Source organism: Euprymna scolopes, chromosome 39 (assembly GCF_053919585.1).
Source record: "Euprymna scolopes isolate OS-2025 chromosome 39, ASM5391958v1, whole genome shotgun sequence".
NCBI classification, from domain to species: Eukaryota; Metazoa; Mollusca; class Cephalopoda; order Sepiida; family Sepiolidae; genus Euprymna; species Euprymna scolopes.
The window spans coordinates 57971971-57997675 of NC_136520.1; the positions used below are offsets into that span (position 1 = coordinate 57971971).

Below are 25705 nucleotides of genomic sequence, written 5' to 3' on the forward strand. Positions count from 1 at the left end.
CTAAAAGAAATAGTTACCTCTTGAAATGGTTGAAATGATCTCCTAGGAAACGACAAGGTGATAACTGGAGAGAGATTGTTGACAGTGGAGAAAGAAGAAAATTTAGGTTAGAATCTCTGATTATATTCTGGTGCAGTATCTACTCTTCAGAGAAGAAGTTTCTAGGGAATATTAAATTCAAAGAATGTTTATCTGTCAAAATGATGAGGGCCATCTGATCATCCTGGAGGGATGATGGATGGCATGCTAAATTGTGAAGCAAGGGTCGCATAATCTCTTACCACTTCTCTCCCGAGTCGACACTGCTTTATTTTTCTACATAGTCACCACCATTCTCAATGCATTTTTGCCAGAGATTCGATGACACATCTCTGCTTCTGGCACATGTCCATGACATGAGTTCCTTTCTTAGAGTCTCGCATCGTCAATATCTGCAACAGAGTAATATACCATTTAGATCATGAAATTCAGTCATCATAACAATGCAATTTGCAATCCCCTCGGATTCATTTGTGCGGAATAAAAAAACACTTACTTTTGGAACGTCCCTCGTAGAATGGCCTGGTTCAAGAGGGAGCTGACCTCTACACCCTAACATCTCACTTGTGAAGTGCGCTGGGTCTGTTTTCGTTTGCTGCTATGCTACCCTGACATGTAATTAATGAAACGCTCTTAAAATTCATACTGACATAAATACTCATTTAGCTACAACCACTATCAACAATTTTCCCCCACTCTCTATCTGTGCCTAAATCTAAATGCAAATTACATGGACAAAGTTTCTTTCCTAAAACTACCCGCCTGTGGAACTCTGTGGATCCCTTAAATAATCAACTTGTACTTAATTTCCACCACTAACGATTAATATGCTGTTTCGGTGACCATCATACACTTATTTACCTTTATCCTGATAAGTGGTGACTCTTGTAAAAAAAAAAAAAAAATCCAAGTTTGTGTGTGACTGTGTTCACAATGCTTCAAGCAAACTACATCTTATTAAAATTGTTTTAATATGCAAATCACGATGTGAAAGTCTCTGCTAATATTTGATCGTCTCTCTTTTTTTTTTCAGAAGTGGCTGATATAAATTTACAGATTATGCAAGAAGCCGATCAGTTCTTGAGTTTTTTGCACAGCCTTTGCGATATGGGAGCCGTTATGATGAAAGTGATGGGGGAAGCACTGACGAGCACAAGTGTCTATGAAAGATTCATTAAAAGTAAGTATTAGTTTTACTTTGACACCTTCGCAAACTAAACTTTCTCTTCTCTTTCTCTATCTTAATAAAATAGGACGCCACATATAAAATAATTATGATCAGACTACCAGCCATTAACTTATGTTTTGCACGTATTTGCGATCGCATTCATTTGTTATAATCATTCATTAATATCTTATATTAAGTCCTAGGGCCATCACAATCCAAACTGTGTCTTAATAAACGGAGGTAGCACAAATTTTTCTCCTTAGTCTATCTATCTATATATCTATAAAAGTGAACGTGTCTGTCTGTCTGTCTGTGTGTCTACATTTCCCTACGCAATAACTCTGTCAATTTTTAGTCTATAGACTCGAAATTTGAAATACCGGGTACTGAGATTTGGGAAAATCGATGTGACGGGTGTCAGCCAGAAATTTGGCTGTTAAGGGGTCAAATTTCAACGATTTGACCTTTAAGAACTCTACCAAACTCCTCCGACAATTTTGGGTCTAGACACTTGAAATTTTAGATATAGGTTCCTTGAACCTGGATCTAACTTAATAAAGTGATTTGAGCCCGAAACTATAAATTTTAAGGGGTCATAATAGGGGTCAAAGTTTTAAAAAATTAACCATTTTTTTTGTTTTTTTGCTTTTTTTGCACAGCATACACCTCCAAACACCCGAGCAACGCCAGGCACCCCTGCTAGTATATCTATAAAAGTGAGAATGTGTGTGTGTGAGGACACTTCTCAACCTATATACTCAATGGATGTTTGATCTACAGACTTGAAAATTGGTACATAGGATTTTCAGACATGTGGAAAACTTTTTAATCGGGTTTTCATCCAGTGACTGCTAAGGGGTAAAAAATTGAAAAATTGGTACATGGGTGTCGTCAGATTTTTATCTGTTTGCTAACTGTTTCATGAATGCGCATGCGTGAATGGTTCACCTGACAGATTTATTATATTTAAAATAAGTAGGTTTGAAAACACTTCTTAAAGATCATGTCAAGCCGGTTCAATGGTTAGCGTACTTGACTTCCTGTCTTTAGGTTTTGGTTTCGATCTCAGCTCGCACACACGTGTCTCAGTTTCTGTATAAATTATAATATTTATGCATATTTTATGATTGGGCAATGCCAGGCAGCCTGCTAGTTTCAAATAAAAATTCTGATGAAAATTGACAGTGAGTTCTAATTTAAAAAAATAAATAAATAAAAAAGGGAAAAGTTATTTTGATTTAACTTCTGTAGTACGTATTTACCTGTCTACCACTGTTGAAAGATGTGACACAAGACTGGAAGGTGAGGATTGAAAAGCCAGCACACAAGAGGTGTGTGTATATTTTGGTCCACAAAAAGGCATGAGCAGCACTGCTGCTGTTCCTCCAGTTAAGGATGTCTCAAATAATTAGCAATAAACTTTACCTCTCCCGAAGAGAGAAAGTAAAGCCTGGGATGGCCGCCCTCTTTGAACTGTTCTGAACTATAACTTGGCTCAACAGAAACCAGGTAGTCACGTATTCATAAGTGGCCCAGATGCTATTGAACTGATGTCTTTCCAAATTCATTTCAAATTTTGTAGGTTGTCTGACTTGCTTTTTACTTTCCAGTGTAAGTCTTTCAATGCTTTTTTTATGTCAATAAGATTGAACTATTGTGAGTTTAAAATATATTTTTTTAATGAGCTAAAGAAAAAACTTTGAATTTGCTTTTTTTTTTCCTTCTTTGATTGGGGAGGGGGTAGGTCGTAGACATTTAAAAATGATGCAGATGGTAAAAACCTCAATAAAAGCAGTTTCAAATGAAATTGAAAGATAATCATGGTTCACATGAAATAGGGAAAAAATAAATTTAAAAAGAAAAAGGAGGTAATTAAAAGAAAGCAAGCATTATGGAAATAGATTTTCCTCAATTATCTGACAGACTTTGGTTGTATGATGGATTATTTACAAATAAATGCGCATTGCTCTTTATTATAGATTGGAGGATTAGGTTTTTGTTCTGAATTCCCCCATATTAAAAATAAAGAATATCTGTATGTACATACTGTTGATGAAACTAATTTTTCTTTTTTTTTTTCTTTTTCTTTTTTGCTTTTTTTCTTCAAGATGGTGGGCGAGACGGTCATTCATAAAATTTGATTTTTTTAATTTAAAAATCAGACTACTTTATCAATTTACACGATTTTTGGACTATGATATTTTTCTTCAATCACGATACATATAGATTTTTCTTTTTGTGTTTTTATATAGGAGAAATTCTGGACAAGAATCAAGGATTATTTATTTGCTTAACCATTGCTGCTTTTTATTGTCTATTTGTAGACTGGAATCTTTTTCTCTCTTTACAGGTGAAGGCCATTATCATGCTGAGAGTCAGGTCAACTATATACAAGCTCTTAAAGCAATGTCTGCACCAGCCACTTTTGCACAATTCACAAGTGAGTATATGTATAAGTAGACCATGCAATAATGGTTTGATCACTGCGACAGTTTATTGATTTGCTGTGTTCAAGTCCTGTCAGCACTATTTTTTTTTTTTTTTTTTAATTTTTTTTTTAACTTCTGTTCCTCCCTAATATACTTATTTTTTTTTATGATATATGTACTCTTCACAAAATGAAAATGTCATCCTCCAAAAATCACATAAATTGATCAAGTAACTTTTTTATTCAAGGAAATCAAAATGTACAATTTTTAGTGATTTAAAAAAAAAAAAAAAAAGCTTTAATTATTTGGAACAAAAACAAGATCTCAGTAGTCGAATTGAGTTGTCACCCATGAATTGTAAAACAAACTGGTGCTCCCAGACCTTGTCTTGCTTCCTTATAAATTTTGATTTTCTTAATTAAAAAAAAATTTCCTTGACCAATTTATATGATTTTTGGAATACCATATTTTCGATCTGTGAGTATACATCATAAAGATTTTCTGTATCTTTTTTTTTTTTTTTTTTTTTTTTTTTTAATTGTAATTTAAAAAATTTTAATTGTAATTCTAAATATCTTAATTGTAACTTTAAATATTTTAATTGTAATTCTAAATAAGTACCAAAATCTCTTAACCTTATTTCTTTTTTGAAGATGTGAATGGCTTGGATCAGAAACTGGTACACTCGACCCTTTTGGATGAATTAGTCTTTTGGATGGTCAAGTTTGAGTTGCCGCAAAAGATGGTCACTTTGTTGCTGAGTCTGTTGCCTGATGAAGACTACAAGGTAACAAAAAAGGATGATCGATGTTTCATTTTTTTTTTTTTTTTAATTTCTTCCAATTTTTGCATTATTGGACAATTACAGGGCGGAACGATAAAATTGTCACCCTAAAGAAAACAACACTGCAGCTTTATTTTAAAACTTTTATTGAAAAAATCAATTCAGGTAACTTTATTATGCAGTAGAGCTGACATCTATTCAATGTAGCTGCCTTCAGCCTCAATCGCCATCTCTATATGAGTCCAAAACTAGAAGCATACCTTTTCCATAAGCGCCAGCAGAAGCTCAGCAAATACTCGGTGGATGGCAGCGATCAGGCTGTCTTTGGAAGGTCATGTTGGTGATGTTACAACGTATGACCAAACAAAGTAGTTCAGCAGGTTAAGGTCAGGGGAGGAAGGGGGAGGGGGTCAGTGAGAGGAGGGTACAAAGTCATAGCACTCCTTCTGAAGCCAAGCCTGGATCTCTTTGAACTTGTGTGCCAGCGCGGAGTCCTGCTGCCCCACCCAGGGTTTGCCAGCAGCCACCTGATTGCACCAGGGGAGCACCACGCTCTTCAGCATATCCAGGTATACTTTGGTGTTGACTTTCAAGCTAACTTTAAAGATGTGAAGTGGCATGATGTGGTCCTCACTTGAAATCACACCAAAGACCATAACCGTGGCCAGAAACTTTGTTTTCATCACCCTGGGTACGTCCCTGTTATTTGTGGCAATCCAGTGATGCATTTTGAGGGTGCTGGCAATGGTCCTGTTGTCATAACTTGGATCGATAGAGAGAATAAGTTGTACAGCAGCACATCTCCAATCTTGCTCAAACATTGTGTCACTTTCAAACATTATAGAAGGCTCCTCCTATTGCTCTTGGGATTTGTACACAACTGGTCAACAAGTAGATGGTCTGCAGCAAAAAAAAAAAAACAGTTTTCATCAAACAGAAATGGAATCATGTTGTCTTTTCTAGGGTGACACTTTATTGGTTCCACCCTGTATGCTCATTATGATTGTTACTTTTACATTTCAGCAGATGTAACTTCTGACCTGCTTCTGGTACATCTTTTCTAACTTGGGAATTTTTGAGTCGGATTCTCTGGTGATACCAGATCAGGCAGTCTTAAGAAATTAGCTTCCTAACTTAAATACAACAAATATTGATGAAGTTTTTTTTTTCTTTTCTTTCCCCTTTGCAAATCTCAATATTGTTCTGCAAAGGCCAAAACACAAACATTTTTTTTTTTTTTTTTTATACAAAAAAACAATTAAACTAAACACAATGAATAGATATCGAAACACAAAAACATTTTTCCAAAATTACTGGATTCAGCATTAAATAATCTGAAAAGGGTGACTATACCATAAAACAAAACAACCAAACCAAACACTATTGATAAATAATTGAAAATATAAAGAATTCGAAACATAAAACCTTTTTCCAAAATTACTGAATTTGGCATAAAATAACCCGAAAAGGTGTTGATATGCTGTAAAGACAAAATATTATGTTGACTTCTGTACAAAATTTTGAACTGAACTTTTTATTTTAACAAGAGAAAGATTGTCCTTATTACCTCAGCCATTGCCTGTTAGAATAGTTATATATATATATATATATATATATATATATACACACACATTTTGTTTACTCATGTTCACCCCATAAGAAGGCATATAACCATTTGGACGTAAGAGACTACTATTTGGGACCATACCTAGGAAAGATTAACAAGATGTTAGTTTACATTACATTTAAACTTCTGCATATCAGTACATTCAGGGAAGCAGGTAGCAGGAAGGAAATTCCAAAGTTTAGCTGTTTGAGGGAAGAAACTATTAGAGTAGAAAGCTTTTTGGCATTTAGGGACCTCAACAGTGAAGGAGTGTGATTTAAAAAAAAAAATTTTTTATTTGCAAAGTGGTTTTTGTCGTACATCAAGAGGGCACAAGTGCAACAAGTTCATCAGAGTACATTCCATTAAAATACTTGTAAAACAGACACATAGATGCAACATTGTGATGATGGAACAGGGATTAGAGCTTAGTTGACAAAGTGGGGCTTATTAAATTGAAAACTCTACAAGAGGGAGAGGCTAGTGGTAGATGCACCTGCCCAGATGTGACAACAATACTCCATGCATAGGAGAATGGTGGCCGTGTAGAGATACAGGATACTCTCAGGTGTGAGTAGTCTTCTAGCTCAGCTGTTGTAACCTTCAACCTCCCAGAAGATTTTTGTGTTTCTGAATTTTTGAAATGAGGATTAATGATGTTCTCATCTTAAGTATTACTTTAACATCGTTTCAGCTGCTGTAACCTTCAACCTTCTTCAGGTTTCCCTTTATTGAACTCTGGGATCTGTACGGAATTTCAACCGGAACTCTTTAATTATGCGGGGTAACATGCTCTCATTCTGTCAGCCATGATCGGGTAAAAGTCTCAAGTAATTCAGTTATATTCTTTGTATCAGCCGCACTGAAGATTGAACCTTCAATCCTCAGAAGAGTATTACTTACAACTGAATTTTGCTTTAAAAAAAGAAAAAAAAAATTTTGTCCAGCATTGTCGATGAAGCCCACAAACATTACTGATGATGGTGTGACTTGCACGTGAAGTTTTTTGAGGCAAGAGTTGCATAATAACCAACCACACCTCTTCTGGGTCATCACTGTTTTTATTCCAGTGGCAAGTAGAAATTCAAGACCACTAGAAACAATGCCAAAATAAGCAAAGAGCACATATAGCGCCTGCTATTTCCAAATGGTTGCCCATCCGGTATGGGCCAGGCTCATCGTTGCTTAACTTCGGTGATCTGACAAGAACCAGTGTGTTAACGTGATTATGCCATATAATTTTACCTAGTATTTTATTGGTTACACCACAGGTCTTTGCAGTTCAAAAGTCCATGCAAATTCCCAAGTTTGACAGAAAGGCCCACCTGGAAAAGGTCGGAGGTTATATCAGCTCAAAGATGAGATGCAAGATGAGAACAGGACTCTATGGACAAATTTATCTTTAATTGACCTTTGACAACAAAATATTTTCGGTTACTAGCCAAATAGAAAAGTTATTCGCCAAACCCACATGATTTTTAGAATATGACATTTTCGTTCTATGGCAAGTATGTACATCATAAAGATTTTTTTTTTTTTTTTTTAATAAGTGTAATTCTAAAAATATACAACAAATTTTATGTTGATACTCGAAGGTATAAACATTCTGATTTCTTCAGATATTTTTTTAAACAGCCTTTGTTAAAAAAAAACAAAGTATATTGTTTTTAAACTTTTTATTGTTTAAATAATTTGACTTGGCTCGTTTTATTAAAAAAAAAAAGTTGAAAAAATATTTTTCACTCGGTAGTGAGCTTTGCAAGAGTGTCTGTGAAAGAAATATAATTGCCAAAAGATGAGCGTTTCATTATTTCTAGTCGCCATGTAGAGCTCCGAAATAATACAAAATCTTCAGACAATTGTCATTTGTTAATCAACATTCTTATCCGATAATTCTACAGGGTGGAATGGTAAAATTGTCGCCCTAGAAAAGGAGACCTGATTTCATTTCCGTTTGATGAAAACTGTTTTTTTTTTTTGTTTTTTTACAGACCATCTACTAGTTGGCCAGTTGTGTACAAATCCCAAGAGTGATAGGCGCTTTCTATCATGTCTGAAAGTGACACAATGTTCAACAAGCGAGAGTGGATACGTGCCACTGTTGTATGAATTTTAGCCGGTGTAAACTTGGTTTAAATGAATAGTACTACTACTTCTGACTAATAATTAACACTTCTAGCCACTCATGGTTGATGAAACAAGAATAATCTTACCCCATGGTTTAAATGATTCAGTTCAAAATTCCATATAAGCTCAGAGGTTCAAAAAGATTTACTGGGAGAAGGTCAGAGGTTTCATTATTAGTCAAAGTATTATGAAAATAATGGCCAAGATGAAAACAGTTGTCTGAATAATAGAAATTTAAAAAAAAAAACAAAAAAAAAAACTTCTGAAACATTTTGTTTTCTGTATCCACTTAAGAGGACAATGAGGATCCTTATGAACTCTCTGTAGGAGTTAATAAAAAGTGGGTGAATATTGGCAGCTGGTTTGGCTGCCCCATACCCAGCTTATAACAAAAAATTAAGGTAACTTTAAAAAAAAAAAAAAAAAAAAAATGAAAACGAGATTCCCTTCCTTTCAAATTTAATTTATGAAGTTAAGCTAATATGGTGCACACCCACAGCTGTAACTATTTTGTAAATCTATCCAAGGTGAAGGTTTATTCAGTTTAAATTAGAAGTTTATTTACACTCTTTCATTCTATCATTCTGCCTAAATTTAACATATAAAGTTATGTATGTATGTATGTATATATAATGGTTGTATAGATTGCTTTCCTAGATGTAAATCCAATGAAACTCTATGAAGGACAGAGCTGGGATATAGTCTATTTATTATGCAAACATTATTGGTTACATATATATATCCTACATGTCAACACATAGGAAATAAATACAGAAAAGATGTAAACATTTATATTTTTCATATTGATATTTTATCCATACATACATACACATATATATATGGGTAGAGCACTGTCGTAAGTAATCTCACCCGCTACTTAATTGACTGAAAAATGCGACGCTCGCTCTTTGTTTATAAACAAAGCGGTTATAGCACTGTAAAAGTGGTGGACGGATGTTTGTTTGAATAGACATTTGGCGAGATTATTTACAGGCGCCGCTCCCATAGGTCGATCGGTAGAACTGCTGACTGTCAACACGATGGTTCTAGGTTCAATCTTCGGCTTGGGAGAGGTGCTAGTCTAGCGGCACTGATGAGTTGTGGTACAACGAAACAAGACTGTATGTCGATGACTACAAATATATATATATATATATATATCTGTTTATTATACAAACATTATTGGTTACATATGTGCATACATGTTTCAGTGGAATCTCAATTCAAAGAGACCCCCTCATCACACCAAAAATAATAATAAACAGACATATATTAAGGATTGTCCCAAAAGTAATGCATCCTATTTTTTAACTAAAAAAACAAGTTTAAGAGCTACGAAAACGGGAGTGGTACCATTAAAACAAATGACCTTTTGTGCAAATTACTATTATAGGACGGCTACCCAATCATGGCAGACAGAACAAGAGCATGCTACACTGGTGGATTGAGTAAAGAGTCCCATTCGGAATTCTGTGCAGATTCCCGAGTTCAACAAGATACACCTGAAGAAGGTTGGAGATTACATCGACCAAAACATTGTGCAAATGACGTTCAAGATGAGAATCCAAATAATATGAATTAGTTACAAGCCTTTAAACTGTCTATTATAGAGTAATTTTTCTTTTTTATTAAAGTTATTAAAGGCAAGAGCACATTATTATGGTTCAATTGTGTTGTTAGAGGAAAATACGAATGTTTGAATGCATCTCTGTCATATCAAAGAACCCAATGTTTGCAATCACTTCTTTAAATTAATTTTGTCGTTTTTATCTTATGCTTTTTTACAGCAAGCATTTACGAAAGCATTTGTATTGCACTACAGTCGTGTGTCGTTAGTCCTGGTCCGATCAAAGGACCATTATGCTGTGGGTCACCGTGTTGTACATATAAGTGTCCAGCTTTTTAGTAACGAATCCTTGGCTCGTAAAATGTGCAAAGAATACAACCTGCAGTTCATTTTGGTTCTTAGTTTACGGCACATGGTTGAAACGATTCTTACAGAAAGCACGATGCAAAGTAAGTTTGGCAATGCCTTTTCATTCTCTTACTTTTTATTGTTTTATCTTTCATTTTATCTAATAAAGTGTCTGAATCCTGATTAACACTGCTACATAACATGACGCCACCAACTCTAAGAGAAATCCGACTCTCAAATTGTATAAACTTTACTTTGTCGCCAAGATAACTTGTAATCAAATAGAAATTGACAGCACTCCTCTTCACTAACACCATAATTCTCACCACTTTTAAATTTCAACGTGTTCTCTCCTTTGCCAAACACTCGACTCGTCCCCCACAATCCATCCTTAACACAGCTACTCTTCTCCTATGTAAATTAATACCTATATATTTTTAAACCAAATCATCTTTCCTTTTGTGTTTTGTCTTTTTCTCCTTCTCATACTTGACATTATTTTTTCTTTAATAACTAATCTATCAATTTTGTGATAATATTATGGATCCCAGGCGAAGTCGGCCCTGTCGGTGGGGCATTAGAATACACCGACTGTCCCCCTGCAGAGGGTAAAAGTCCCTCAATGGGGGTCCTGGATATGACCTTAAACTATATCCAGTGGTGAGGCCCCAGTTTTCCGGCTTTGGGGAGTGTGGAGCCACCCTTTAATTAGCATTGCTCCCAGGTCCACTCTGACCCGGAGTGGTAGTACCTGTTAGGGTTCCAACTATGGGTTGAATAGAAACCGACTTGAAAACAACAAATATATTCTATTAAAAAATTTTTCTTCAAAATCTTTGGATTCGGCATTAAATAACTCGAAAAGGGTTGATATGCCGTATAACAAAAACAACCAACCAACTCAGGCAAAGTCAACCGACCTTGCTGGTGGATTCTCATAAATTATTATGGAAACAGGCAAAGATCTGGTTCTCAGCACTGGTGTGAAAAGACCAGCTGGTAAGAGCACAGGGGGCCATGGAGATCAACTAAGATGTTTCCGACAGGTTAATGACAGCTGGGCAGGAGCTGCTAGAAGCTACTTATCCTGCCTTGACAGAGTTCAAAATAGACTTCGTAACTTAGTGGGGGATGCCCTTTTCTCTTCCCTGCAACCTCTTTCTCACAGAAGAGACGTAGCGAGCCTGCCCCTGGTTTATCCTTATTTTCATGGCAGGTGCTCAGCTGAGCTTCAATCTATGGTCCCCCCTCGCCAGATTTTCACCAAAAAACACTCGTCTAGCCAGAACCACCACCAATAGTTTCCCACACTCTTTATCTGTGCATACACCTAAATATAGATTCCATGAGCAGAGCTTCTTTCTTAGAACTGCACACCAGTGGAACTCTCTTCCGTTGGCCTGCTTCCCAGATGACTACAATCTGATTGTCTTCAAGTCCAATATAAACAAGTTCTTGATGAACCATACCCCTATGTAATCCAACTTTCAAAAAATCCCAATATCTGTTAAAAACACCATAATTACATTCATTAATGTATACCCATTAACTCTTATCCTCGAGTGGCCTCTGGGCCTTGATAAGTGGTGATTCCTTTGTTTTAAAAAAAAGAAACGAAGAGATGGGTTTTACAAATAAATCTGGCATTCTTTATTACATAATAAACTTAGAGACGGAAGAAAGAGAAAGGAAGTTGATTTACAACTCTGTTTGCCTGTTCTACAAGTATTTTAATGGTGAATGCTCTAACGAACTGCAAGCACTTGTGTCCCCATGACATGAACTCTCGACAGACCCGACAGGCTGCAAAATCCCACCCCCACACTATAGAGATCCCTAGATGTAAAAGATCTTTCTACTCCAGTGGTTTCTTCCCTAGAACCTCTAGACTTTTGAATTCCATTCCAGGTCCCTGCTTCCCCAACTCTACTGACCTGCAGAAGTTCAAGTGCAATGTGAACCGATATCTTGCTGCCCAAATCCCTACATAGTACCGCAGTAGTTGTTGCCCCTGATAGTAGCCCCCTACACCAAAGTGGCAATGTGCCTTGTTTGGGGTGAAAATGTAATAAAAAAAAAATAAAAGAAGAAAAAGAGAGAAGAAAGGAATGTTATTAAATCAGATATATTAGTCTGTCTCAATGAGAGAAAAAGTTTTTTGATGATTAAGGCGCCTCCTTGTCAGCTCTTTGTCAGAGGAATCTGTCGTTTTAGGATATAAGCACTCAGACTTATGGCCAAAAATTGCCACCTCAACTGCGCTAAGAGGTGTTTTTAAAAAAATTGAAACTCTAGCTATCCTAAACATTTTTTCTTAAATCGGAAGCAATCATAACTACTCATTTGAAACTATCCTTGTGTGTGTGTGTGTGTGTGTGTGTGTGTGTGTGTGTGTGTGTGTGTGTGTGTGTGTGTGTGTGTGTGTATATATATAATATATATATATATACATATATATATATACTAGCATTTCAGCCCGGCATCGCCCAGATGTTTGGAGATCTATGTTGAGAAAAAAAAAAAAAGTGGTAGTAGGAAGACAGGCTCGAACTCGTACCACGAAGGAGTTAAAAAACGGGAAAAAAAAGTGACATCTTTGCTGTTACAACAACCACCAAACCGGAAGTGATGTAGGTTTAAATTAAGGCTAGACAATCGAAAAGAGGGGATGACTTTCGACAATATCGGCAAAAAAGCGACCCCCCCCCTCCCTGTAGAAAAGTGTCCAATTGAAGGTGAAGAGATTGATGTTTTTAGCCAATTTTTTGATATTCGTCGTCTGAAAGGTCGAGCTTCAAACTATACTGATCTTGTGAAAATCCGTCACCTCTGTCGAAAGTTTTAGGCTGACATGCAAACGTACATACATACATGCATTTATATATTGGTAGCTCAAATTTTCGACCCAAACCAATTAAAAAGCTTGCCCTATCTCTGAATACCCTTTATGTAAAATTTCAAATGTTTAGACCAGAAATTGTCTGAGTAATTTGGTAGACCGCAGAGGTGAAATTTTTTTTTTAACTTTGACGCCTATTATGACCCCTTAACATTTGTTTTGGGCTCAAATCAAGTTATTAAGTTAGATCTATGTCCAAAGAACCTATATCTAAAATTTCAAGTGTTCAGACCCAAAATTGAATTTTGACCCCTGAACAACCAAATTTCTGGCTGAAAACCGATTAAAGATTTTCCCAAATCTCAGTACCCTGTATATCAAATTTCGAGTCTGTAGACTGAAAATTGACAGAGATATTGTGTAGGGAAATATACAGACAGACACACACACAGACACTTTCACTTTTATATATATATATATATATATATATATATATATATATATATATATATATATATATATATATATAATGATTACCAATGACTTGTTAATCATTTTTTACCATTTTCATGTTTTGAAAGTGATGCAAATCTTTCTAGCAACAATGGTTTTCAGTTGAATGGCGATTTTTTTTTTTTTTTTTTTTTTGTGAAAAAGAAACCACTAGCAGCAACCAAACAACCAACCTTGGAGACGTCCCTGGAGAGCAAAAGTACTGTTTTAGTACCTCCAATAACCCATTGATATGAAAATTGTGCTGAGCTAAATGTGACAGTATATGCATGGTTCCAACATCTAGTCATGAATATATTTTAAGGGGTCCAAGACAAGACAATGTTACATTTGTGATTCCACATTTAACTTGTAATCTAAGTGACTGTGGACAATAGTCTACGGGAGATAGGGGTTAGCATCTTGGATGAAAAAAAAAAAATTACATTTTGCAAAAGTATCTATGTACTTACACAGTAGTAAGTGTTCATGGTTAACCTGTAGAGAAGAATAGGAACTTGAAGCTGGAGCCCCTCTGGTACAAAAATAATGCAAATTTGCAAATTTAGGTTCTGTGTAGGGAGTTTGAAGTGGCAGAATAAAAAGAATTTTCTTTTTTTTTTTTTTTTGATGGGAGTGTTTCATTTATGGACATTGCTTTGTTCGCGTGCGAGGTTATTGTCAGTTGGGAGAGAAAAAAAAAAAAAAAAAAAGCTGCTGCTTATGTGGATAAACAGACCTTTAGTCATGAGAGAAAAAAGTCTGTGACCGAAATAGGAATATTGTTTGGTCATGAAAAACTACAGGCAATCTTTGCAAACTATTTCAGCTGTTATATAAAAAAATTTTTTTAAGTAACTCTTATAGTGAGCCGTTTACATCTGCCAAATTTTCTTTGGTCTAGATAAAATACAGACACAGAACAAGCTGTGTGCAGTAGCACACCCACGCATGGAGTGGAGCACGTGCAAACATCACATAACTTTGATATGCATGCATTTCCTGTGACCTCTGACATAGCCCTCCGTTTCTTTTCTTTTCTCTCTCTTTTTCGCTTGGCACCAAGCAGTGCACACCTAAAAATGTGCATGCGCAACAAACCTGCATCATTGTGTGAGGTAAGGCTTGTATTAACATTGTTACCTTTAAGATGCTTACATGTAGAGCTAATACAATATGAACAATCCAAGACTGCTATAATTAAGCTATATGTTGCTTGTGTAAAATATGAACTATAACCTCTCTTTGTGCACACTTCCACAGAGGTCAACACATACAAGCCACTATCACATTTCCTTACATGCCTACCAAATTATTCTACCAATGTATGAACTTTACTTTGTTTTGTATTAAATAAATAATGTAGTTTTATATATATATCACTACATCATTTACTCACATAAATTTAATATACGAAAGTATAGATTTATGCATAAACCTTAAGTTTTTACTTCAAAAGTGCTCAATACGTAGGTAGAGCTAGTTAGTAATTTATAACTAACTTAATCGCCATATATATTTTATAAATTACTATATATATATATATATATATATATACTCGTATAATGGTTTTCCTAGTCGTAAACATGTTTTATATGGCCTCGCAACACTCCCCCTCCCCCCCCCCCCCCGCTAACATTTATTTGTGAATGTTTAAAGCATATTTTGGTACTTTTGCAGTTTACATTATTTTTTTTTTATAGGATTTTAGAGTTAAATTCAGTTTATACAGTATCTTTTGTTAGGTGAAAGCAGAGAATTGTTAAGTTTCTAAATATTATTTCAGCATGGTCTGTAAACTGCAAAGGTACTAAAGGTAATTTTGTAAAAAAAAAAAAAAATAAATAAATAAATAAATAAATATAAAAACGCACCCCACCATTACAGACCATGCTAAAATAATAACATTATTTAGCATTCCCATTCTTAACATGCTAACTATTCTGTACTTTCACCTTACTCTACTGATTTAATAAACAAAAGATATCGTAAAAATTGATTTTTAACTAAAAAATCTTCTCCTTTTGCCAAATAGACATCTCCAAATTTGTATGCATGCCATAAGCAGTTAAGACTGTGGTTCCGAATTTTAAGGATATATATATTCATTTTGAAATTGTGGATACCAGACGAAAACTTGGTAAAAGATGGCTCATCAAGGTGATTACAAATTGTGGCTAAGTAAAACAATAAAAATCTAAGTTTTTCAAACATAACTCAATCCATAAAATGAAGACTATTTTATTGATTTAATTTGTGTGATTTAAATATACAGGAAAAGGCCTTATGGGAACGTACATTAATTAAGTCAACTTTAATCAGTAAAATGAATCTACTATATAAATAGAACAGTAGACGTGTGTATGTGAAAACATTTAACCGATAAACACTTAAACTACTGGTCACCTAACACTGAAATTAATAGGAAATAGTAATCATACACCAAGGATGGTTTATAAGGAGTAAAATCTTTGGATGGATGAATACTGCGTATAGAAATATGTCGGTAAGTTGAAATGCAAAATGTTCATTTCAACTTGCGTAAATTAATTCATAGTTTCAAGTGGTGTAATTTTAAATCTTTCTCATCTGTCAATAATTCGCACTATAGGGAATACAGCTGGAGTGCTGTTTTGCTCTTGGTTCTAGCTGATGGCACCCAACTCGTTTTTCCTTTTTTTTCTTTTTTTTCTTTTTCCTTTCTTTTTTCTTTTTTTCCTTTTTCCTTTCTTTTTTCTTTTTTTCCTTTTTCCTTTCTTTTTTCCTTTTTTCCTTTTCTTTCTTTTTTCCTTTTTTCCTTTTCTTTCTTTTTTCCTTTTTTTCTTCCTTTTTCCTTTTTTTCTTTCTTTTTTTCTTTTTTCATTTTTTCTTTTCTTTTTTCATTTTTCTCTTTTTTCTCTTCCTTTTTTCTCTTTTCCTTTTTTGTCTTCCTTTTTTCTCTTTTCCTTTTTTCTCTTTTCCTTTTTTCTCTTTTCCTTTTTTCTCTTTTTTTTTCTCTCTTCCTTTTTTCTCTCTTCCTTTTTTCTCTTTTTTCTCTCTTTTCCTTTTTTCTCTCTTTTCCTTTTTTCTCTCTTTTCCTTTTTTCTCTCTTTTCCTTTTTTCTTTTCCCTTTTTTCTTTTCCCTTTTTTTATCTTCTAAAATCAGTTCCATATATTAGGTACAATATAACATTCAATAGAGAATCGGCTCTGTAATAATATATATGAAATGGATTAAAATATATTTAAGCATATTTTACAACCGAGCAGCCCCCCCCCGCTAGTATCCAATAAACTAAAGTGAATTGTATCCCATTCAAATTACAACTATAGATCAGTACACATATGGTGAGTTACATGTACAAGATGGGTCTCGACAGGGGTAATGGTTTTGGCTGCTCAACAACCATGGTATTTATGATGATATCCTTACTAATGATAGGTAGGTAAGATCGACCTAAAATGACTAATCTGAGGAGTCTACTTTAAACATTGTGGGAGGGGTCTGAGCTCGCGCTGAATTGTTCAAAGTCGTGCATCATCATCACTTTATTGTATGAATCCAAAGATTCTATTGTTGGCATTGGTTTCCCTGATATTTTTCTAGTCAGAATTCTTTCTATAAAGACATTGGATACTTATAGGGAGGGATGACATGAAGGTTGCCAACATCCTAAGTGTGAGTTACGTTTTTGTAGAACGACCTGAATTCGAACTTGGAACATCCAGGTGGTCAGTCTGTGTTGTTAACCACTTGCCCAGTCACCTCCCAAATTTAATCCATCATGTTTGTGATATGAATAATTTCTCTTTTTGGTCCACAGATTCACCCTTGTCCGTTCGTCTTTTCTCAATAACTACGCCTTGGAATTGTTTGAAATTTTGCACAAACATTAAACATGATATGAGTAAACAAGTAACAGAACGGATTTTCCGGGAAAACTCCGGTTGCCCACTTAGGGGTGCCTTTCGGATTAAAATGGCTGAAATTGACATTTTTGTGCTTATAAAAAAAATTGATGCCTTGGATTTTTATAAAACTTTTTGAAAAGTTGTAACTAACTGATTTCTATATAATTTTGTTTGTCTGTATTTCGCGATAACTCTTGGGTGTGCCCCAGGGGCTCTTTTAGAACTAGCAAAAACACTTCATTTTTGGGACTATTTTACCATATTTATCCAAAATTTTCTGTGTATGTCTATTTAACAGTTTTACATGGTGCTGAACTCAAATTTAAATATGTTGGGGACTTGGAGGAGGGGGGACAAATGATGGATTTAGTCATTTTTTTTTTTTTTTTTTGCATCATGCAAAACTTAAATTTACATATGTTAATGCCTAAAACTGCACTGTTTCTTCATTTCCACCAGGATTTGACGTCCCCTGAGGACTTTTGGGGGTAAATGGGGAGGGGGGGAGCAAATGCTGAACTTAATTTTTTTTTTTTATGCCTCATTCACTGTGCACTTATGGGGGGGACCATGCATGCTTCACTTGTTCATTTTATTTTATTTATTTATTTTTTTTTTTTTTTTCAGATGATTATGAAAATTACCATCATGTGGTTGACTGCGGCTACAAAGCCATCAAGGATCATTGCTATTGGCCGATTGTCAGCGATCTTATAAATTTGCTTTCACATCGGAGTGTTGCTCTCAAGTTTATGGACAGTGTTGAACTCATCAAAATATGGCTCAACCTCTTGCTCTATTTCCAAGGTAAACACATCTTTTCTTTTTTATTTATTTTTTAACTAAGAAAAAAGATAAAATTTTATGAGGAAGCAAAAACATTATCTTGATCTACCATTTTTTTTTTTTTTAATAAATTGAGAAAACTCAATTCGAACTAAGATAAAAAAAAATCAGCCTTGTAATGGCTACAATTTACTATTAAAATCGCTAAAAATTGTTCCAAAAAAATTGCTTTTCTATATAAAGATACTTGATCAATTTATGTGATTTTTGGAATGACATTTTCATTCTGTGGTAAAAAATTTTTCACATTTTTTTTTTTTTTTTTCTAAGGTTGAACTTTGCACTTGCACCAAAATTATTTTCTATTTGTCTTTCGCAGGTTGTAACTTAAACCAAAGGGAGTTAACTCAGCATGTAGAATTTGAACCAGACACTTACTACGCTGCTTTCTCTGCTGAACTTGAAATGTCTGCTTCTCCAATGTCGTATCTGATCTCCCACTGCAAAGACAAAGTAAGTAATAGACTTACTATCTGAACATTCTATTAGTGCTCTAATAATAATAATCTTCATATTCTATTTAACGTCACTTTACATGCTGGCATGCTTTTAGAAATTGACTATCTCTGGCCAGATCTTTATTTATCCCTTTTTCTTTCAGTCCATTCTATTACTTTTTCTGATGTTAACTGAACTTTCCCCAAGAACTCCAATTTTCAACATGGCCGCACTATCAAAATCTGTCGCTGTGCACATATCTCACAATACTGTACAGATCTAAGCTTGTCTGTAAGACTCGCATTACACATCCATCGTAGTAATTGTCTTGTCGTTTCTCTCGATGGAACACATGTCCTCAACCTTCATTTGTCAAGTTTCACTCCCGCATATCATCATACTGCGTACACATGCCTGGGATATTCCTTCTTTGATTGACGGTGGTAACTTTGCTGGGTAGTAATGGCAAAAGTTCTTTGAACTTACTTTGTCCACTCTTGCAATCACGTTAATAATTAAAGTGTTCTTCCCCATCAACTTAGAAAAGAAATTATGTATCACTAGTGGGGGGGGGGGCATAAAATATGCTTGAATATGATATTTTGATTTGTCCAGATTTCAAAAGTAAGAAAAAGAAAAAAAAGTATTTAGGTGCCATCAGCTAGAATCGAAACCGAAACTGTAGCATTCAAAGCTGGTGACGTTACCACTGTACCAATGTGACACCGATTAAAAAAATAAACTAAGATGAATGTACAAAATATATAATGCTTTTTTTTTTTTTTTTTTTTTTTTTTTTCAATTTTGACCCATTTTTGACTTAAAAACAATTTTAACCGGCTAAAGACCCATAAAAGAATGGTCCATAAAACAATCCAATTATTTGAGGCCCCTAGCACCGCTCTGCGACTTTTAGTTTTGGAGGAGATAGTTTGAAAATATGGAGACAGACCGACAGACAGCCGTTTATATATTAGATTTTTGATTATTAAGCTATATTTAAAAAAAAAAAAAAAAAAAAAAAAAAAAAGGGAAAGATATATATATCTGTTCCTAGAGGCAATTTTGTATAATTTGCCTCAAGCTTCAAGATTGTTGTGAACATAAAATTTGTGTCGGCAAAGTCATAAATCATAGCACAAGTTCATTGCGAGAAGGAAAAATTCTCTGTAGGCATTAAAATTCTTTTTTGTTTATTTGTTAAATATTATTATTATATGAGGAATCTTTTTGAGTTAAAATCTATTGAGAAATACGCATTTAGTATTGAGAAATACACACTTTAAATATATAAACATTGGGTAAAAAATAAATTATTCATGTCCTCAGCCTTTATTGGTCAAGTTTCACTTCCATATATAATCACACTGCATACCTTTTAATTGACAGTGGTAACACATTGCTGGTCAATAATGACAAAAGTTGTTTGAACTTATTTTATCCACTCTTAACTCTTGCAATCATACTAGTAATTAAGCAACTAATAATTAAAATGTTTTTTAATTGTTATCATTAATCTATATTTAAAATAAAAATTCTATATACAGTTGTATGTTTTTCGAGGCAATTTTGTACATTCTTCTCCAAACTTCAAGATCGTCATGGACGTCGAATTTCTGCCTACATTAGAGATGGTTTTCCATGTGGTCAAACATCTCCAGAGAAGGCCTTTAATGGAGCTACATGTGTTGTTTCTGTGTAACACTTATTCACAGCACCGCATACACTTTAGTTCTCTATCGTCCTCACAATGACGAATGATCTCTGAGAGTATCTGATAAAATCGACTATGTTCTGTCTATCTGCTCTTCGGCCAGCATCCATGTCTCTGGCCACTTCAATGTTGAATGGCTAGTCCACTCTAACACGACTGATGATGAAGGGAAATTTTATCACAATTTTTCCCAATTCTGGGTATGATCTTAAAGGACATCTAGGGGCTATAGGGAATGTGGAGTTGCTCCTTAGTTACCATTTGACCCAGAGTGGTAATATCTCTTCGGGCATCTATGCTGTCTAAGGATATTGATGATTAACTGAGGACATAGCTCGCAACAGTCAAACCTGACTTGGAAGCTATGATCGACCCTCACGTTTTCGGTGCGCAACAATGGAATTGCAAATGGCTGAAGTATGCTGGATGCATCAATCATCTGATTTAAGTGATGTGTTGAGTATTGAGAGGTTCATACTCTCCAAGATATTCCAGCAGAAACCATTGCTAGCCATTCTGCACTCTTGAATATGTTGATGCCATTGCTTTAAGCAAAATAAATGCTCTGAAACCAAAGCTGCTTTCAGAACTGTCCACAATCACTACAAAACGGTTATAGAAAATGTGAGATGGTCCTGTGGCTGAGAAGAATTTTGGCAAATAACAAATCTGATCTCAACAGATGTAGCACCTCTATTCCAGCCATCATCAATGGACCAGGAGTGATTTCTCCAACATCTGATAAAAGCAAACTGTTTGCAAAAAACTTTGCATCGAATTCCGCCTTGATTGAAAACACTCTGAACAACATTCATATATCTTGTGCATTCATTCTTTTTGAAAACTGTTATCCTTATCTTCATAGTTGTTATTGTTTCACCACGTTACTGGCCAAATCATCCTCTGGCCTTCTTCAGGCCGTTAACTGTGATGGGATAGAAATGCAGAATTTTTTTTTTTTTTTTTTTTTTTTTTTACACTAAACAAGGCACAGTGCCACTTTGATGTAGAGGGCTACTATTAAGGACATAAGTTGCAGGGATACTATAAAGGGAGTTGAGCAGCGAGATGTCTGTTCACATTACACTTGAACTTCTGCATGTCGGTACAGTTGGGAAAGCAAAAACCTGGAAGAGAATTCCAAAGTCCATCAGTTCTGGGGAAGAAACTATTAGACTAGAAAGTTTTCTTATATCTAGAGGTCTCTTCTGTGTAAGGCTGGGATTTTGTCAGGTTTGTCGGAGGTATTTACGTCGAGGGGGGGGGTATGAGGGCTTATAGTTCGTCGAAGCATCCACTATTAAAATACTTTTTGTAACTTATCCTGGGTAATTACTGCCTTCCATAGTTGTTTCACCACGTTTTGGCCAACTAATCCTCTAGCATGCTTGGTTAGGATTGAAACTGCTATCTTCAGGTAATGCTTACCTCGAACCGTAGAGACTGAATGCCTCTATCCACTGCGTTGGATTAGTTGGCCAAAACATGGTGAGACAACAACTATGGAAGGTAGTAATTATTGGGGATAAGTTATGAGACTCAACATTCCTATCCCGTCATGGTTAATCACCTGAAGAAGGACAAAGGATGAGTTTGCCGAAACGTGGTGAAACAATAACAAGTATGAAGATGAGAATAACAGTTTGCAAAAAAAAAAAAAAAATGAAAACACAAATTATGAAGCCTCATCTCAAAAAGATTTAAAAAAAAAAAAAAAAAAATAATATCTGTCGAGGATGTTGCAAAACTTATCAAGAACCTTGATACCAGAGAGGCAACTGGTTCTGATCACATTTCAATCTTTCCAAGAACTGCCTGCCTGCTGAACACAGTTCCACAGGGCTGTTTCCCAGCTGACTATAACATAGTCGTTTTCAAATCAAATGTTAACAAATTGTTGAACCATCCTGTTAAATAATCAAATTTCTAATCTTCATGGTCTTGCCTCACCGTCCACCTGACAAACTTATTCACTCTTATCATCAAGAGGCTGAACGGCCTTGATAAGGAGTAACTCATTAGTTACATTAAAAAAAAAAGCAATCTTAATCTAAGCCAGGGAGTTTGGAGTAGTATTGTTTACAAAGAGTTGCGTCCCTTTGTTAGGATTTTCCTAACTAATACAAAAACATGATATCTATTATAAACGATTCATTGTCAACAAACTGATATTTTACAAACAGGAATAGTCCTTTCATCCCCTTCCCAAAATTTTGAAGAAGACATTCACAATTAATTCACATAATCCTTTTAAAAAATAAATTCAAAGAAAATATAAACCAAATCTGTTTTAAACAAAATGTCTGTCAGTCTTTTCCACTTTTTTTTTTTTTCTATTACCAGGACACTGCAAATTACAGCCGGCTGATGATTAGTGTTTGCTTAGAAACTTTGCAGGATTGGTTTGATTCCATCTGTTTCACTCCAGATACCAAGGTAAGCTCCTGTCGATTGTAATCAAGTCTTAAAAGAAATATTACTAACCTAAAAGTTAAAGTGATATTATATGATTAGAGTTGACCTACAAATTCAAAGATTAGAATTCAATGCAGATTTCTTATTTGGATTTTTTGAACACATTTCAAACCCTGGAATCTGGATAGAATTTCTGTAAAATGTTTTTGACTTGTGATGGGGAGTATGAGACGAATGGATTCGCCAATCATTTTTATAACCAACGGCTGTGCTAAACAACCAATCAAAACATCGCAAAATTATTATAAAAATCGTTGAATTTTGGATTCAATCAGTTCGCCATTTACTATGTCATGGACCGCATTTAATTCTTCGCCGCCATCTTGGTTACTGATCTGAACTACGCCGCCATCTGTGTTCAACACAATGTCTCAAAACTTAACAATTTCAAATGGAGCTCTTTATTTAAACCACATGCTCTTGTTGTCAGCCATGACCAGGTAGAAATCTTAAGTAATTCACAAGTATCACCTGCACTGTAGATTGAACCTTCCCCAAGAACACTTTTAAACTTCTACCTAATAGTTTTTTGTTTTTTTTTCTAATTTTTGGTGACAATGTTTATTTTTGCCTGATATGTAAGCATATGAAAAAGTTTTTATTTGAAATGTGATTTTATTTCTCTTTATCTATATAAGCACCAAAAAAAAAATAGACAAGTTTTTTTTGTTTTTCAATTAGTTGTTTTTGCATGTTTACAAAAGAAAGTTCTGTTATAATTTGTAGCCAAGTATCTTCAAGTCCCCCCCAAAATATAAAAACAATTGAAAAAAACAATCAGAACTCCAGACTTGAACCAAATGGTGTAACAACAGCACAGCAATTTTATACTTGTTTAAACGTACTGGATATGATGTTTCTGATTTTTTTGAGATGATGAATGATAATGTGTATTATTTGAATTATTCCCAAATGACCCGTGGTGTAATGGTTTAAGTACTTGTTAAAATTCAGTTCTGAAGGTTAAAGGTTCAGTCCTCAATGCAGACAATACTCAAAATACTATTTTTAATTACATTTTCACCCCAAACAAGGCACAGTACCACTTTGATGTGGGGGGCTATTATCAGGGACATAAGTTGCAGGGAGTTGAACAGCAAGATGTCTGTTCACATTATACTTGAACTTCTGCATGTCAGTACAGTTGGGGAAGCAAGAACCCGGAAGATCAATTCCAAAGTCTAGTAGTTCTGGGGAAGAAAACTATTAGAATAAAAGGCTTTCTTATGTCTAGGGGTCTCTGTGTAGAGGTGGGACTTTGCTGCTTGTCGGGTTTGTCGAGGGTATTTACGTCAAGAGGCGCAAGGGCTTGTTCATCAGAGCATCCACGATTTAAATGCTTGTAAAACAGGCAAAGGGATGCAACATTTCATCGATGAGACAGAGGTTGAAGCTTAGATGACAGTTCAGGTGACTCTCTTTTGAACTCTGTCCAGGAGCGAGAGACCAGTAACGGATGCACTAGCCCTATTGGGATAACAATACTCCATACATGGCGAATGGTGGCTTTGTAGAGTTACAGGATACTTTCAGGCGTAAGTAACTTTCTAGCACGGTAGATTTGCAAATTACATAGGACTTCTAGCAGGTCAAGAGCGTGCTGTTCCCGTGGATTAAATAGTTTCATTTAAAATTCCATGCAGATTCCAGAGTCTTCGTAAAGATTCTCTAATTCTACAAGACATACCTAAAGCTGGTCAGACGTTACATCATCCAAAACTCCGTTCAATTCTAAAGTGGTCTCGTAGGAGTGTTAATTCTAATGGATTGAACCTTCAAAAGACTGTCATTTAGAACTGAGCAACATTTTTTTTTTTTTACCTTTTAGTCCTTGCATTTCCTGATCAATGTTTTTGACAAAGGGGGAAGAATTGCTGGTTTCTGTGTTGGAATCTATCCATCTAACACTTATTGTTGACTAGTTTTTCGCTTTTGAAGTATTTTTGCTAGCTCTCTTACATCAGATGGCTTCACACCTTATTTGGAGCGATTTCCATTTAAAAAAAAAAAAAACTTATGTCATGGATGCATATGGATTGCTCTAATAAGAATTCGAAGGGACTTTAAACCTAATTTTGAATTTTGTCACCGTGCACACTAGATGACATTCACAAAAGGTGAATAACTTAAGAAACAAATGATAAGAGGAGGAGTAGTAGAAGAATGTGCAAGAATAATTGAGGGAGGGGGAGTAGAGCAGATCATCATCATCATCATAGCATTCTGCCCCATCTCAAGATCCATCATTCAGCAGTGTCCGAAGCATCCCTCAGGCCAACAAACATCAGAGCATACTTCACTTAGGGGACAGTCTGTGAGGATGTGTGTGATAATCTGCACGACAAAGATACCAAGCATCCTATACCTAGCCCCACTTGGGCAGATTGTCTTGTATTTTGGCAAACTTTGCTTGGGCCTGATTGAGTGTTGCTCACTTTTTCCGAAATATATTCTGTTCATCGCAGTTCAATTCTAAAATGTCAAAAACTCTGCGCCTCTCACCTTTTTAATACATTAACCTGTATTTCTATTTGATACTAATTAGATAGTCCAGACGCAAAGTAGGCAAGCTGAATAAAAAAACGCTCAAGGGTTGTGGTCCATAAATAGGAGTTGCCAAACTTTGATTTAAAGATTGAATTGATTTTTTGGTTTTGTTTTATTGTTTCTTTTCTTTTTATGATCTTTTGTGTATTTTTTCTTTCTTCAGCCGAACCCTCTACAACTGGCTTTCCACCTGCCTCTTCATCGTTATCTTGCAACTTTCATAGCCCATGCAGTCCAACACCAGAATGTCTCTCTCAGTGAGCTGCTCCCATCAACTGACATGCTTAAATGTCTTGTCATGTTTCCGCTGCGTATACAGGTATGGATAAACTACCCTTAATATATCACCAGAACACCAATTACTTGGTTTACAAACATTATTATGAGCTCACTCT

At 35.1% G+C, this 25705-nt stretch overlaps 1 protein-coding gene across 2 annotated transcripts in view; it reads left to right on the forward strand.

Moving 5' to 3' along the window:
- The window catches only part of LOC145263788 (E3 ubiquitin-protein ligase UBR3-like), a 181947-nt gene that overhangs the window by 38487 nt on the left and 117755 nt on the right, over positions 1-25705 (forward strand). For both annotated transcript variants that reach the window (XM_080120843.1, XM_080120844.1), the window contains exons 4-11: positions 1073-1219; positions 3558-3647; positions 4290-4423; positions 9941-10169; positions 17918-18097; positions 18456-18589; positions 22632-22724; positions 25474-25629. In XM_080120843.1, the coding sequence (XP_079976969.1) occupies positions 1073-1219; positions 3558-3647; positions 4290-4423; positions 9941-10169; positions 17918-18097; positions 18456-18589; positions 22632-22724; positions 25474-25629 (1163 nt within the window). The remainder of the gene's footprint in view (positions 1-1072; positions 1220-3557; positions 3648-4289; positions 4424-9940; positions 10170-17917; positions 18098-18455; positions 18590-22631; positions 22725-25473; positions 25630-25705) is intronic.